The 17,188-nt window shown below is 35.7% G+C and overlaps 1 protein-coding gene across 8 annotated transcripts in view; it reads right to left on the bottom strand.

The window, feature by feature from the left end:
- The window catches only part of PCNX1 (pecanex 1), a 210,817-nt gene that overhangs the window by 130,490 nt on the left and 63,139 nt on the right, over positions 1 to 17,188 (bottom strand). For 5 of the 8 annotated variants that reach the window (XR_012090995.1, XM_073011117.1, XM_073011116.1 and 2 more), the window contains exons 6-7: positions 12,942 to 14,648; positions 2,869 to 3,001 (exon numbers count right to left, since the gene is read on the bottom strand). Coding sequence is in view for 7 of the 8 variants with exons in the window: in XM_073011117.1 (XP_072867218.1) it covers positions 2,869 to 3,001; positions 12,942 to 14,648 (1,840 nt within the window). In the remaining variant the exon portion in view is untranslated. The remainder of the gene's footprint in view (positions 1 to 2,868; positions 3,002 to 12,941; positions 14,649 to 17,188) is intronic. The other 3 variants (XM_037984190.2, XM_037984191.2, XM_037984188.2) reach the window with 2 other exon arrangements.

Here is a 17,188-nt window from a genome sequence, read left to right as displayed (position 1 = left end):
AACAAAAACTACAAGCTGATTACTAGACAACTACTTTTCAAAAACTATAATGTGAACCCTTGAAAAATAAGTAGTAGGGGCTGGGTGCGGTGGCTCATGCCTGTAATCCCAGCACTTTGGGAGGCCAAGGCGGGTGGATCACGAGGTCAGGAGCTCAAGACCAGCCTGGCCAGCATGGTGAAACCCCGTCTCTGCTAAAAATACAAAAAATTATCTGGGCATGGTGGCAGGCACCTGTAATCCCAGCTACTCAGGAGGCTGTGGCAGGAGAATGGCTTGAACCCAGGAGGCAGAGGTTGCAGTGAGCCAAGATTGTGCCACTGCACTCCGGCCTGGAGGACTGAGCAAGACTCCGTCTCAAAAAAAAAAAAAAAAAGGTAGTACACAACATCCTCATTTGAATGGTATGGTAATGTATTTCAAACCCTAGAAAAACACGGGAAAATTGTAGGTGACTGGTTGGAGTTAGAACACAGCTCTTTAATATTCCACCTGGTAGAGGACAAAAAACTAATTTGTCTGCATATGTTGCTAAGTGGTATCCAGCAGGCTCATTAGTGGCAAAGAATGAAATAATTTTTAAAAACTGAAAAGCAAAAGTTAAAAAAAAAGTTTAAGATATATAAACATGGAGTAAGAAAGCAAAAAAGTTGCCTTTGGCAAGTATTATTCAAGGGGCAAAAAGAAGAGGTTAGAAACAAAATAGAAAAAGTAAACTAAAATGCTGAGCTCTTTCTGCATGTTGAGATTATGCCCCAAATCCATCAGCAGAAAGAAAAGTTACTTCAGGCAGGAAAAGGCAAGGTAGAAAGGAAAAAGAACAGGAACGCTCACAAAAAGCAAAGGGCTCAGAGAAGGTTTCTAGAACAAGCGTTTCTTTTAAATTGATTGTCTTCTCATTTTTATATTTTAAATATTGGTTTAATTAATCCACATTACTCTTTATAGAATTTTGACTTATTGAAGAATTAATTAGGAACATGATCTATGAAAGACGAAGTTTTGTTTTGTTTTTTGTTTTGTTTTTGAGATGGAGTCTCCCTCTGTCACCCAGGCCGGAGTACAGTGGCATGATCTTGGCTCATTGCAACCTCCAATTCCTGGGTTCAGGCAATTCTCCTGCATCAGCCTCCCTGAGTAGCTGGGACTACAGGCGTGCACCACCACACCCAGCTAATTTTTTTTTTTTTTTGGGTAGAGACAAGGTTTCACTATGTTGGCTGGTCTCAAACTCTTGACCTCAGGTGATCTGCCCACCTCCGCCTCCCAAAGTTCTGGGATTAGCGTGAGCCAGTGCGCCCAGACTTTTTATTTTTATTTTTTAATTTAAAGGAGCTTTAATTGAGTAATGAACAATTTGTGAACTGGGCAGCCCCCAGAATCACAGCACATTCAGAGATATTCCAGGGGTGCCTCATTAAACACAAAGTTCTTGACTGTAATGTAAAATCTAGGAAAACAAGCAAGTCTTAAATCTCAGGGGAGTGTGAAATAAAATATTTTAAAGAAACAAGGATTTCGCTTGTTTCAAGAACAAGGTTTTAACAAGAGGAGTTTATCTGTTCCAACCTACCATGTACTTAACAGCAGTTATTTCATTAAATGCTCTTCCTTTTGAATTTAAAATTAAAATGTAGCTGAAAAATAATTTGTAAAATGGTACTTTTGGGACACAGAGGCTAATAAAAGTATTTTGTGTAACATATGCACTGCTTAAGTAAGCACATGTAAAGTACTTATATCCATTTTTGGGGCAGAACACAGTGGCTCACGCCTGTAATTCCAGCACTTTGCGAGGCCAAGGCGGGTGGATTACTTGAGGTCAGGAGTTCAAGACCAGCCTGGCCAACATGGCAAAACCCTGTCTCTACAATAATACAAAAATTAGCCAGGCATGGTGGTATGCGCCTGTAATCCCAGCTACTTGGGAGGCTGGGCCAGGAGAATCACTTGAACTTGGATGGCGGTGGTTGCAGTGAGCCAAGATCATGCCACTGCACTCTACCTGGGCAACAGAACGTCTCCCGCCCCCCCAAAAAAAGTATTTATATATGTTTTCGTATTCTTAAAATAAATTAAAGCCAAGTCTTTTGGATAGATTTTTATATTTCTAATTCAGGGCATGGATTCATCAGATTTGATGGAATTAAGAATAAAGTAGTTACTAGAATTTTAATGAAAAATTATCCATAATGTTACGAATGGATGTTTTCTTAGGACTACTGGAAAAAGTTATGATGTTTTTGTTTACTATACTACAGAGCTTGAAAAATTTAATAAAGATATACATATAAATATATCTCTCTCTCCAATTGACCACACTTCACATAAATTATATATGTTAGTTCTGTCATTTACCAGATCCTGGTGATTATAAAAGGCACCAAGTTTAGGCAATATAAAATAAAATATATCATATTTTAGTGAAATAAAACAAACTGGCTTATCAAGTTTAAGTGAATTATTTGTTATTCCTCAACAAGCTCACCACTCAGTTTGTATTTGTTCATATTATATTAAATAATGTTAAAATATTGGGGAAAATGTTGCATTATTATTAATTTGAAGAGAAAAAAAAAGGAAAGCTGACTAAGACCAGTATACTATATACATCCTATAACTGCCCTCAAGTGATTCTGCAACTTAAAATTGACTAAACCAATCTGATCATTGTGCAACATAAAGCATGCATAATGCAACAGGCTCATGGTCACATGCAGAAAAAGCCGAAAAGGGCTTAAATGTATAGGAAAGAAACAGAAAGGAAAAGAAAAACAAAGCTCTTCAAATGCTTTCTTGGGACTGGCGGAACAGATTAGAAGGGCTGTTACATGCATGCTAAACTTGGTGGAATTGAAAATACCATACCTTAGGGGTGATCCGATGAGCAATGTAGGAGGGGTAGGGTTACTCCCTGCATTGTGCCGGCGCCGTACTGCCTGGCGCCTAAATGTGCTGCGTTCGCGACGAAATGACACTGCCTCCTCGCTGGCTTGTGCTGCTGCATCAAGACAGACTTAGGTCAAACAGGAGCCTAGGTCAAAGATGTAAATAGCAGCTGAGCCTGGCCTTCCCTTGACTTCCCACCCTCATGGGTAAAGTGAACTTGTCTAATTAATCCAAACTGTTTTCACATGTATACTGTCAATCTGTCCTATCAGGCAATAAACAAAAAGTATCTGTCATTTATTTAAAGATAATTGTTTCTTTAAAAATAATGTTTTTGACTTATTATCTAGCCTTGCCATCTTCTCTTCAACCTCAATTTCCTATTTTAGTATATGTGCTGCCAAAGCGAGCACCTCAATTTCCTATTTTTAAGATCTCTGTTGTTTTAAATCTTTTCCTGAAAGTTTCATTTATTTTGGTCCCATATTCCTCTACTGCCCCGTTAATTAAGTCAACCTTAAAAGCAGAGTATTGATTAGTTTCCACTAATGGGAATAGGGCATTAGTTTCTTACATTCATGAGTATTGTAAAAACAGCAAAGACAGTACATTTCACTGCTGATGACAAAGAGTAAGGCAGTAAGTTTATCTCACAGTACCCTGTGCCATAATTTTGGCAGCATTAAATGAAACCTCTGGTTGTGAAGTTGCAAAACCAGTGTGTTAATTCAACAGAGCATGAATATATCTTACTATAAAGGTACTTCATTACCATCAAACTTTATTCAACGCCATGCCCCTGGCTCTGGTCCTCTCAACTTTAGGAAGCAAATATCAGCAAATTGGCAAGCACAGGAACTCATAGCTTAATCTAACAAGCTTGTACTTTATTGTTTGTACCTTTTTAGTTTGTACTAAAGCCAAGCATACAACATAAGAACATCACAACAATGGCTTAGTAGAACTACACAGATCTTACAAAACCACACCGATCGACTGATTTAGGTTTCTAAAGCAAAATGTAAAATGATTTTCATCCATTTAAATATAAAACAAAACAACTGTGTGATCTAAATAATTTGGGAATCATTTTGCTTTTGAGAAAGGGCATTCTGATGCTAAATATGAATAAACACACAAGTTAGCACAGAAATATTCTTTCCAAACATGAAATTTCCTTTAAATTCCTTTACTTGTGGGGTAAAAGTCCATGTATACAAAAATTATATATGGCCTATGAGAACAAAAGATGCTGATTAAATCCGGTCATCTACAACTGTGGCTATTTAAACTTAAATTAAAATTTAAAATAAAAATTCAGTTATTGAGATTCATGAATCATACTTCAAGTGCTCAGTTGCTACATGTAGCTAGTTGTTACCATTACTGGACAGTGCAGATATAGAACATTTCCATCATCACGCAAAGTTGTATTGAACAGTACTTATCTAGAAAGATAAGGTTGCCTTTTTCTTACCACAGCTACAAGGCCCATTACATACTTTGCCAATTCCTGACAACAATGACTTCAATGAAATGAAAATGCAATCAGCATTGCCACAAAGGAGAAAACATGTATTAGGGTAGGGCAATCAATGGATGAAGGACAAAACAAAGCAGAGAAGAAAACAAGCCAATTGAGGGAAGAAATGAAATCTGAGATGAGCAATTGGTATACCTGCTAACAGTTCTTAGACATCAGTAAGGTTTAACTCAGGTTATGGAATTTAAATCACTATTTAAAAACTCAATTCAAGAATTATTTTGTGGAATATTATATTAAAGATTTCTCTTCTACAGTTGTTACAAACTATTATGCTATTATTTATAAAGCATTATTTGTAACAAACTACTACGCTCAATTTACAAGTCAATCCAACTACATCAAGAGACTTTCAAACATTTTTTCTAGTTGTAGATACTATTTCAACCAAAATAGCAGAGTAAAATTTACCCAGACATAATTTATAGAAGATAATTTAATTCATAAAATGTACCAAAATTATTAAGAAGATTTGGGGAAAAAAGCAGTATGTAATCACTGAATATTGAGTATAGGAAGAAGAGAAATAGGAGATGGTTTTCTTTACTATCTTCCTTCTACTGAAGACTTCATGGTGTTAATCTTAAGTAAAAGCTAATTATTCCATAGTACTGGAGTGAAAAGACAAACTACAGTGTCCACTTTCAATCAAAATGTTTCTTGGTTTCTTCAGAAAACAATTTTTATTGTTTTACTAGTAATACACCATTTATATTGTTATCTGCAAAATAGCTGCATATTATATCACTTACTTTCTTAACAGTCTTGGAAACACATTAAGATGAAAGTTTAGGCATCCAGTGAACAATGTTAAAGTGGAATTATGATTACTGTCTATGTTGTCTCTTATAATATTCAGGGGGTAAACACCTACTGTTCCAAGAATTTTCAAAATGTTTACTATGGCAACTGCTTTAACAGTATCACACATTCAAGGGAAAATGCTATACTACAATTTATGGTCACAGTATGTAAGATTAAGCCATGTCCCTGGTAATGTGCTACTTACAGAACAGCTCTATTTGGAATACAGTAGAGTAGGGGTCCAGTTCTATTCCAGCCAAAGGAGGAAAAATGTGTCTTTAAAGCTTAAAATAATTTGCTGTAAGCACAGTCACATATGTTATAGCCATACTTGATAAAAATTCACTTCCAGAATCCAATTGTAATAAACTCTTTTTGAATCATTTAACTTTATAGAAGAAAAATAGTAAACCAAAAAAAAACAAAAACAAAAAATCTAATCTTTTAACTAGGGAATCAGAGAGAAGGGAGAAAATATTTTAAAAACTGTTTTTGGAGTTGACATTTTGACGCTGCTTAAAACCCAGTATCTCTGGCAAAGAAGAATGAAATTAATTCAATAGTAAGAGCATAAAATGCAGAGAGTGAAAAATTAGCACTCTAGGACAACTAAACTTTATGCATGTGTAGGTAAAAAAGAAAAAACATTCAAGCAATTCAAAAACCGTGAATGACAAGTCATATAAAATACTTCCAAGGGTATACATCCAGAGAGTCATATATTTTTAAATGTATTTTTTCAAACTTACACATCTCGACTTTCTATTCATTTATTTGTGTTTAAAAGACTGACTTCACGATCATAATAAGTTTAAGAGGAACCTTCAGGCCAGGCACAGTGGCTCACACCTATAATCCCAGCACTTTGGGAGGCCAAGGTGGGTGGATTCCCTGATGTCAGGAGTTCGAGACCAGCCTGGCCAACAGGGCAAAGCCCTGTCTCTACTAAAAATACAAAAATTAGCAGGTGTGGTGGCAGGTGCCTGTAATCCCAGCTACTCGGGAGGCTGAGGCAGGAGAATCATTTGAACCCAGGAGGCAGAAGTTGCAGTGAGCCAAGATCGTGCCACTGCACTCCAGCCTGGGTGACAAGAGTGAAACTCCATCTAAAATAAAATAAAATAAAATAGTCAAAACAAAATAAAATAAAAATAAGAGAACACTTCAGGTAATTTAGCTTTTTACTTTAGTTATACTGACGCAATCACTCAATTAAGTTTAAGCATTTACTAAATGCCTAAGTTCAATTCATGGACAAACCAAAAATATTCTCTGACATTTTAGACAGCCATGATCTGGTCCGTTCCTGAAGATAACAAAGAAAGTTTAATCCATAATACATACCTCCTACCTCAGGAGTTACTTCACATTTATCTCAATGAGATAAGGAAAATGCTACACATTCTAAAATGAATTATTTTAGTGGAACTATTTATTTTATACGGTAGTATTACAATTACTATCAGTTGGTTTTACTCTGTGAATGAAAGCAGAGAAAGCATTAAAGGCACTAATATACTTCTAGAATGGCTGGGATGCCCAAAGAGCAAAATTTAATGAGGTAGGAGGCAATGGCTATCCGAAGTCTATCTCAAAAATTGGAAGCTGTGAGTATAAATATATACAGATAAAGATGCTATTTAAAAATTATGTCAATCACATACCTGATTAATTTATAAAAGAATTTGTATGTAATAAGTTACTTTCTAGTTGTCATGTACTGCTATGCTGGCATCTTGCAATAGCTCAATTTCAATTAAATTGATAAAAATTTAGACAGAGGGAATTGCTCAGATGTTCTTTTCAGTGAGAAATGTTTATTGTGGGGGGAAAAAGGAGTAAATCTGGAAAGATCATGTAAATAAAAATATGCATTTAGTACTTCAAAAAGATCAGAAAAAATGCTATTAGGAAATTAAATTCTTAAGAAAGATGACAAAAGTATGAATCGAATAAGTATATATACATCTTGGAAAAATAAAAGACATCTGCAAACATTCTGAAATACATTGTAATGTTCAGGACAAAAATGATTTTACCTAACAACAAAATTACTATATAAAGACATAAACATTCAAGTAATTTTGCAAAAACATTCTAAAAGGAATGTTTTATTAGTCTAAGCATGAAATCCACTTTATCTAAATAGTTTTTCCCTTTCATAGTTTGTCAGCCAAGAATGATGCTACCATCAACATGCAAAGATTTTCTTCCAAAGAAATAACAAATGCTTTTCAACCTCATTCTTGTTGGAAATAAAAAAAACTAAATAAGTAAATAAATAAATGTTTTTAAGTGTCATTTTCTGGGAAGCCAAAGCACACTGCTCAATTTCTAAGCATCAATTCTGAATTAAAATAATTTCCATCTGTGAAAACATTTTAAAGGACTGGCCTACTTTTTGACAAGCCAAGGAACTGGAGCAAACAATAACAAAATTATTAGCTATGGCCGGGCACAGTGTAATCCCAGCACTTTGGGAGGCCGAGGTAGGCGGATCATAAGGTCGGGAGTTCGAGAACAGCCTGGCCAATATGGTGAAACCCCATCTCTACTAAAAATACAAAAATTAACCAGGTGTGGTGGCGGGCACTTGTAGTCCCAGCTACTTGGGAGGCTGAGGCAGGAGAATCGCTTGAACCCGGGAGCCGTAGGTTGCAGTGAGCAGAGATCACGCCACTGCACTCCAGCCTGGGCAACAGAGCAAGACTCCATCTCAAGGAAAAAAAAAAAATTATTAGCTAAGCTTTGAGTTAAAGAGAATTTGCATATCCTTATTTTCCATAAGTCCACCAGCCAAATAAATATAACTTAAGTATTACTTACTTTTATAGGTGATTTCTAATCCTTTTTAATCCTTTGTGAATGGGATGAAAGATATCAACCCTTCGGATACAATTTTGCATCTACTTTCAGGAGAGTCCCTTACTAAAGGGTCAGTTGTGATAAACACATATATTTGAAGTGACATTTTTGAGAGGGAACACATCCTTACATATGAAAGACATCACTGTCTTTGTTTACATAATGAACCTACAATACATAAAGCATTTTCACATTTCTACACTCGTTAGGTTTAAGCTCATTGGAGTCTGATAGTTAACTGTGAGACAGGTCTAGACGGTTATTATTCCCGTTTTACAGTTGAGGAAATTGAGGCACAGATTTTTTTTTTTTTTTTTTTTTTGAGACAGAGTCTCACTCTGTCGCCCAGGCTGGGGTGCAGTGGCCGGATCTCAGCTCACTGCAAGCTCCGCCTCCCGGGTTTACACCATTCTGCTGCCTCAGCCTCCTGAGTAGCTGGGACTACAGGCGCCCGCCACCTCGCCCGGCTAGTTTTTTGTATTTTTTAGTAGAGACGGGGTTTCACCGGTTAGCCAGGATGGTCTCGATCTCCTGACCTTGTGATCCGCCCGTCTCGGCCTCCCAAAGTGCTGGGATTACAGGCTTGAGCCACCGCGCCCGGCTGGCACAGATTTAATGACCTGCCAGAATATTAAGACAGTAATTAGAGGTAGTATGAAAATGTAACCGTTTGATGCCCAGAACTTCACTGCTGAGAGAAAGAAAAACACTGTAATCTTTGTTCCTACTTGACAAAATCAGGCATGGGCTGGTTTTGGGAATTCTATATATACAAACATGTATTTGCTTCACCAATAAACACCTCTTTTCTTGATATTGTTGTAAAGGAAGATAATTTTGCCAAACCTATTTTGCTGTATTCAATGAGTCGCCTTCTATGCGGTTTTATATATGTCTAAGTTTTTTCACAGTAAAGAACATCTTTCCTTAATGGAATCAAGGTCAGCCACATATACAATGAGTATAGCATTATACTTTAATACAGTATTAAGTTATGCTATTATGATGTCCTTGAACACTATTAAAATTAAAACAATATCTGCCCCTGCATTTAATGACCACGCACTGCTGGGTTTCCTGCTTTGGCTTGTAGAGCTATTACAGCTCCTCTTTCAGGGTTAGCTGTGTATTTCTTCTGCTGTCATTACTTCAGCTTCTATAAGTACCCATCCCTTCTACTAATTTGCTACTTCCAACTTTCCATGTGGACTCGGAAATCAGAAAATTAAGTTTATTAGACTTGAGAGTCCTTCTATTTAGTAAATTACAAAAACTATAATTTGCATTTTCTTGTCTGTTTACTGGTCTTTATCTTCTATCTAATGCTCAATGATATTTGATAGCACACCTTCAATTTATGTGTATAGCACAAACCCTCATAAATTTTTTATTGAAAAGATCTGACTTTTCTTTAAATAATTGTTTCTTTAAAGATTATCTTTGATTCCCAACACAATATTATATTAGGATCCTATTTCATGCTTACAGAATAGTGACTCAAACATTATATTTAAAATAAATTTCACAGAGAAATAGAGGTTAAACAATTCAGAAAAAAGCACAAAGAATAATAAGTAAACACAAACCTCTCCACTCGGGCTATTCTTTGTAATCCATTAAGTGATACAGAAAATATGCTATAATAACAGTATTGAATCACACAGGAAATAAGTTTAAATGGCTCAAAAGAAAAGGACTTCATTAAAAGTAATACAGGCTAGAAAACACAGGACATTTTTCTGCCATAGAGCTTGTATGTAGTTTTCATTTCTTAAAATACTAGTCATAAATTAAAGATATGACTTATAATTTAAAAAGAAAAATTAAGTACAAAACAAGAGATCAACAGAAAATGACTTAGTTTGAACTTAAAACATATTTCCTGTTTCAGTAATCACAAACCATTACTGATGAAATTCAGTTATAACCAAAGAACTTGATTAATGATGACAGCGCATATGAAAACAATCACTTGTTATGTGACTAAAAAAGGTAAGTTATATGGCATACTACTGCCAAAATAACGTTAAAATCCCTGTCACTAAATTGATGTTAATAAAAAAATGTTTTTCCTATTAGCATTATGTAAGAAACTAGGGAATCAGATATTTTTTATTTTTACTATTGAGTTTCACAACGGCACACTTAGACTATCTCTAGTTTATTTCTACATTTAATCATTTCTTCTACTTTAATTTTATACCACTGAATTAATAAGGTTAAAGGACAGGCTACATTGTGTAGCATAACTAACTGGCCTTGAAGAGTCAAGCAGCACTAGTAAGCATTTACTGTGTGCCAGGCACTGTTATAAGCATTTTCGTGTATTAACTGCCTAGTCCTCACAACAACCCTATGAGATAGATACTATAATCATCTCGTTCTAAGATGAGGAAGCTGAGGTTTATAAGTAGATTTCCTAGAGTCACAACAGTGGAGCCCACATACTAACAAAGGTATTTGACTCCATGTCACTAAACTAGATTACCTCCTATTTTAGAGTACTTTATTTTAGTACTTTAAAGTATATTTCCTGAATTCCATCTCTCCACACTACCACCACCACCTACCTTAAAATAAAACGAAAAGAAATCGGTTATCCACACCTTCATATTCTTCAGGACAAAATCTATCTATGGCTTATGCCTAGGTATATGAATGGCCAAGCAGTAACATGATTGGTTGACAGGTTTCAGTAGTACAGTATGTAAGGGAGGACAGCCCAGAAACATTTCTTCTAAATTGTCAGACAGTGCTGTAACAGGCAATGTTAACATAAATATCTTTAAACAGTATTTGAGAGTCTCTGTAATTTTTAAATAATGAGAACCAAAACAAATCCCCTCCCACCACCTCCAAACTTTCAAAAAGCCCAAATAAACTCCCAACAAAACCCCTATATTTAGTTATGATAAAAACCAATTAAAAAACTCCCAACACATTTAAGTGCTTTAGTTTTGCTCTTATTTGTATTCTAAACCCAGTGAAGCTCAAATAAAAATAGCCTGTGCAATGCCTTCCCTAGGCAAAAAAAAAAAGTTTTTAAACAGTACACAGACTATTACATTTCTTCCACCAAAGAAGATATTTTTATTTCATTATTTCTTATTAACATTTAATGGAGTTATTTAAATAAATAAAAAGAAATGAGTACAAACAAAAGAAAACAAAAGCTAGAGCCTGGAAAAACGAGGGCTAATATAGCTTAAAGAACAGCACTGAGAAGCAAATAACACCTTTCAAGTAACTTTTCCTAAAAAACAGTACCCATGAAAAGGAAATGACATTTCAAATATAAAGGCATGAATTTACTACATACTTTTGTACATATTTTTTCAGTATTTACTTTTCAGCAATATTCAGAACAGTAATATTTTTCTACCATAGCATGTTCACTTAAAATTCATTTTGATAACTTTAAAAATCAAGCTATATTTTAAAATCCAGTGGTTTCCTGCATACTGTGAACATACCTGGTATGATTTGTGTGAGAAATCACTACAAGCATTTCAGGTTGTTTACAAAAAAAGAGAACTATATCCAGGTCAAAGACTCGAGAGAATTTAATTACTCTATTGTCACCAAATGGTTATAACCACTTCAGATATAGTTAGTTCTCAATATTTAGGTTTGATAAACTACATTTTTCTTCAGGTACTAGATAATTTCTTTATGTTCCCATTAGAAATAATCTGGCTAGAAACTTCACCCAAAAAAATCTAGGAAAATGTTTACCACAACATGGACTTTTAAAATACTTTCGGTGAAATTAACATCTTTGAGAAAAAGCATATATTCATATGTTTCAGAATGTTTGTACAAACAAAATCCAGCTTAACTTTTAATAAGTGACTGAACATTACTATATCAAACAGACTATAAACTTTAAAGACAGAAGCATAAATAAAGGGAATGGGGGTAGAGGCTAAAAAAACTAAGGTACTAACAACAAAAGACCTGATTTTTCTGATTCTATTCAAGAAACAGATTCCATAAAAACCAGAACCAAATAAACAAACTATCTTGGACAGAAGAAAACAGCAAGAAATAACAACTCTGAAATAAAGAGGTCAACACACACACTGACAGAACATAAAATCACCTATCCAAATTTGCACAATTCTCCAAAAACCTGAAATAAATAAGCTATTACTTTAACCAGAACACCATCACTGTTATTATGGAGGCATCTTACATCAATTAATGGATACCAAATGCCAATATAAACTACACATCTGAATTTTAAAAACTTTAAAAATAACATGTGAAATTATAGAAAAAAATAGTATTTTCCTAACACCTGAAACTTGAGTAAGCAAGAAATAAAACCAAAGATACAGACTTAAAAAAAGAGCCACAATTCTCAATGTACATAATCAGATTTAAAGCAATATTTGGAAAACTCTTATATAACAGGCTGAGTGATCTAACTTTGAAAGTTCAGTGTCATATACTGTATAAGAGATGACTGAAACTGGTTTGGTGCCCTTAAATAACTACATATTTTATTGTTGCTATTGTTATAAAAAGGAAGAGGGCTAATTTTTGTTATTCCCAGCAAAATATTAACAGGTGGCAACTGGCTTAGAAACTGGTGTTCTTGACACCATCAAGAACAAATTGACATATTCAAGTATTGCAACCAAAAAAATATGTTCTTGGTGTTCATACCAAAACCTTTTCTAAGATAACCACCTACTTCTCCATTCAAGAAAGCTTATTTTAATAACACAGTGGAAGGGGTAATATTAACAGAAGCATATTTTAGTAAGTACTACTCTAATTAATAGTATGAAAAAGCAGTGACTCTTAGAGAAATCTCTTCTTACAGTTCACTTACCTCCACTGACTGCATCTTGCTCTTCCCCTTCAGGAAATGCAACCTGGTTTGGCAAGCTATTCCTAGATCGAGTGACTGTCTCTAACTGGGAAGCCCGTCCTAATAAAGATAGCTCATCTAGCACCTCTCCCTCTTTGGCCTCAAGATCTGATTTTGAAGTGGTTAAGGGCTTTATACTTTCAGGTGCCATTAACCTGTTTGAGTCATTCAAACATGCTACTGTGCCACTGTCCAGGCTCAACACTCGGGCACGAGTCTTGGCACTATTTGTGCTAGAAGTCCGTCGTGTTGCACGCTTTTTGCTGGTTCCTTCAGGAACCAAATGAGCTTTGTGTGTATGTTCAGAGTCTGTGCCCCTTTCTTTATGAGTGTGTTTGGTCTTTAGAGCACTGTATCTGCCCTCAGGAGACTGACAGGAATGAGAAGTAGTGCTAGACGAGCTATCACTGCTGAACTGGTGAGCAGACTGAACGCTTGATGCTCTACTCAAGTCACTTTGATCACTAGAGTCTTCGTCATGACAAAATATGGCACTGTGTGGCTTGGTGCCAGAAACTCCTCGAAAGCAAACATAGTCCCTATGCCGGCTTGAATCAAAACTGCTAGCCCGTTTTTTTCCTGTCCGTCTCCTGCCTGACTTGTGGGCAGAAGCTGTCCGATGGATTACGCTAGAAGATTTAGGTCGAACATCCCCTTCCTTTTGCTTTCCACCAACATCTTTACACACTTTGGAATCCACAGAAACAGCTGACTTATCACTCTTCTCTTCTTTGTTTTCTGGAGTGTTCCCAGGTGGTCTGTCCCCTTGGGAAGTAAATTCATTTGCATGGGGATTTTTATTGGCTTCTTCAGATGCAGAGGGGCTGAGACCTCTCTGGTTGTGCACCTCTTCAGAGGGGGTGGGGTCCTTGGCCTCATGAACCTCACTGTTGGTACTCGCTTCCATGGCAATCTTTTCACTGCTAGTCCTTTTGTCACTGGCACAGCTATTCTTCTCCTCTGGGCCTGCACAGCACTCCTTTTTCCTCCCACTTTTTGTTCCTGCTTTAGGAGACTCCTCATGCTCTGACAAGACGCTCTCTACGTGAGTTGAGCTGGTCTGCTCACTTTTATAGCTGCTGACAGTACTGTTAGTGTCCCGGTCCGTTCCACTACAGTAGCTTTCTGTTGACCCACTACTCCGTGTGCTCAGGCTCCTCAAGCTGTCCATGCTTTTTTCTGCTTTCAAAGGTTTGCTCTTCCCACTTTTTGTGGGTGGCTGAGAAGTATTGATTTTCAAGTCACCAGCAGGCTGAAATTCCCCAGATAAACCAGAATTTTCCACCAAGGATTCTTTGGATCCAGAAAGAGGCTTGGAAGATTCTAACTCACTAACTGGATCTAACCCACGTCTTTGCTGATAAAGGGGAAAATCATTCATTGAAGTGTCTGGAAAAGCTACAGCAGAGCTAGAAGTCCGTGGTACACCTCGCGGCCGGTGGTCTTTTCTATAAGAGTGTGAGTGTAAAGGTACAAGAGAAGCTACTTCTGTGTCACAGGCACTGGACAGAGACTGATCAACGTGGTGGTGCTGGTTATGACTTGGCAGGCTCACTTTGTCACTGAAGTCCCTTGGCAAGTCCTGTCCACAAGAGGATAAGGAAGGCTGAATAGAGATGAAGGAGTCATTGGAGACAAGACGAAAGAGCTTCCGATCAGTTGCCAAATCTGTTTCAAACACATGTTTGGAAATGTTAAAATAAATGTATGATCTGCTTTTCTACTGTCTCACAATGGAAAGAATTCACTGCATACAGTAAATCAAGTATAAACAATTTCTCAAGTAGTTCACCAAAGAGCTGCTTTCTGTTTCACAGCTGCACAAAGAAAGCATTCTACTCACGAACTGAACTGAACTGAACTTCCAAATATTTGAGTTCTTCAGTTGGCCTCAGAAAGAGTTCTATAAACTATCAACAATAAAATAAGAGGCAACAAAGGATTATACTTAAAATAGGCCTGGATTTCTAGGCAAGCTCTGTCTACAACTTACTAACTTGGTAACTTTGGGTTACCCCCTGTAAATCTGTTTCCTTATTTGTAAAATGGGACATCAACTTCACTGAGTCATAGGCAAGGAAATAACTGAGTTAATAACATATATTGCTTGACACAATGCCATCACAATTAAAGGTGGCTATCATTATTTTACCTAACACAATATTAAAATCCTTTCAAAAAGCTAATACAATTATTTTACAAATCAAGAAAACCTAGAGTAATCAGAAACAAACCAACAAAAATAGGCTGACCAATGCCCAAACAAGATATAATGATGTAAGACATCCTCTTGCTGTTCAGAATGGTAAAAACAGCAATAATTACAGAGTAAAATACTGAATTTTTATCTTTCATTACTGGTATAGCAATTATAAAATACTTCATGAAAAAAATACTTATCTTCTTGTATCTGTAAGATTACTGCTTTAACCCTCCATCCAGACCAGTGATTAGTGACTTATCATACATACTATATATATAAATGTAAATATAGATATAAATCAATGCATCTACCTACCTACCTACATTGTAATTATCTTGGAATATAGCTTGACAACCAAACTGCAAAATAGCTGATTTTTAAATATATGTTTTGCCAGACAAGGACATTTGAACCTGCTGTTAGTTCAATACAAATAAAAATTATTGTCTTATTTGTCATAGCTGGATAGACGAAGTAAAATAATAGATTCTATAGTAAATCTGAGTCTTCCCAGTAGAATCTCAATGACCAAAGCAGACATTTCCCCCTAAGATTAAAAGAAAGGAATGAGTTATTAAAAATGTTTATGTACTTTTTAAAAATCTAAATGTAGATTTCGCTATGATTAATTAATTAAAAACTCACGGATAGCCTCTGGAGTGTACCATAAAAATTGGAGTTTATAAATGTCCAATTATACTTTATCTTACGTTTTAAATTTTTCAAGGTAAGTAAAACCCATGTTCTTTATTATTTTCCCAACACAGCTGCTACAGTGGTTGGGTTCTTATATCTTCTAAATATCAAAATTTAAAAGCTAGCATTGTATTTTTTGTAGTATTAAATTATAATGTTATTTCTAAAAACTCTGTATCTCTAATAAAGCAACTATCAGTTGGTGTGATATTCACATTTCAAGGATATGAATTTTACAGAAAACTTAGCGACTCTGAGCAAGTAGTTGAAAATCATTAAATCTAAGATAACAAAAGATTTTTTAAATGCTAATGATCAAAACCAACTTCCTTCTGAGGAACTGATAAAACAGAAATGTAAGTATTTCATTTTAAAAGACACAGCCAAACTTACTTTAATACATGCACTTTTTTCAATACTGCTAAACAAATATACCATAAAAGGTTAAATTTTGTCAGAAAAAATTTAGGTGGTTTCAGGAAATTTTCAAGTAAATACATTTTTTCTTACTGTTACCCATATGAAAAAAATTATATCAAAGTTAAGAGGCTCAAATCAACACAAAGAGATACTATTTTTCGTCAAATCAAACTTTTTTTAAACAATTATTATTAGTGGCATTTAGAATAAGAAAGGCATACTGCTCATGGTGGTACCAACTGGTGTAACCTTCTTAAAGCAATCTGGCAATATGGCCAAGAAACTTGAAAAGGTATTCTTAAATTGAAGGTAAGAAATCGTTGCTAAAGGATAGAGTCAAATATGCGTACGAGGTTTTAGCACAAAGTTGTTCATGTCATGTTATTATAAAAGTTCTTAAAGCACAACAAGTATAACAATGTCCTATAAATAATGGTTGAAAATGTAGTCCACTAATAATTTCATACAGGCACAAAAAAAATTTTCAAAGATTATGTAATAATATGAGAAAATAATTCAGTGAAAAAGGTAGCACTGGCCAGGTACAGTGGCTCATGCCTGTAATCCCAGTACTTTGGGAGGCCAAGGCGGATGGATCATGAGGTCAGGAGTTCGAGATCAGCCTGGCCAACATGGTGAAACCCCGTCTCTACTAAAAATAGAAAAATTAGCCGGGTGTGGTGGTGGGCGCCTGTAATCCCAGCTACTTGAGAGGGTGAAGCAGGAGAATTGCTTGAACCCGGGAGGCAAAGGTTGCAGTGAGTTGAGATTTCACCACTGCACTCCAGCCTGGGCAACAGAGCAAGACTCAGTCTCAAAAAAAAAAAAATCCAGTTCTGTAAGTTTAAATGAATGCTAATGGAATACGTGCATATATTTTTATAAATGT

Source organism: Chlorocebus sabaeus, chromosome 24 (assembly GCF_047675955.1).
Source record: "Chlorocebus sabaeus isolate Y175 chromosome 24, mChlSab1.0.hap1, whole genome shotgun sequence".
Taxonomy (NCBI): domain Eukaryota; kingdom Metazoa; phylum Chordata; class Mammalia; order Primates; family Cercopithecidae; genus Chlorocebus; species Chlorocebus sabaeus.
The sequence above is the reverse complement of the archived record's forward strand: the minus strand, read 5'-3'. Positions and strand labels throughout refer to the sequence as shown.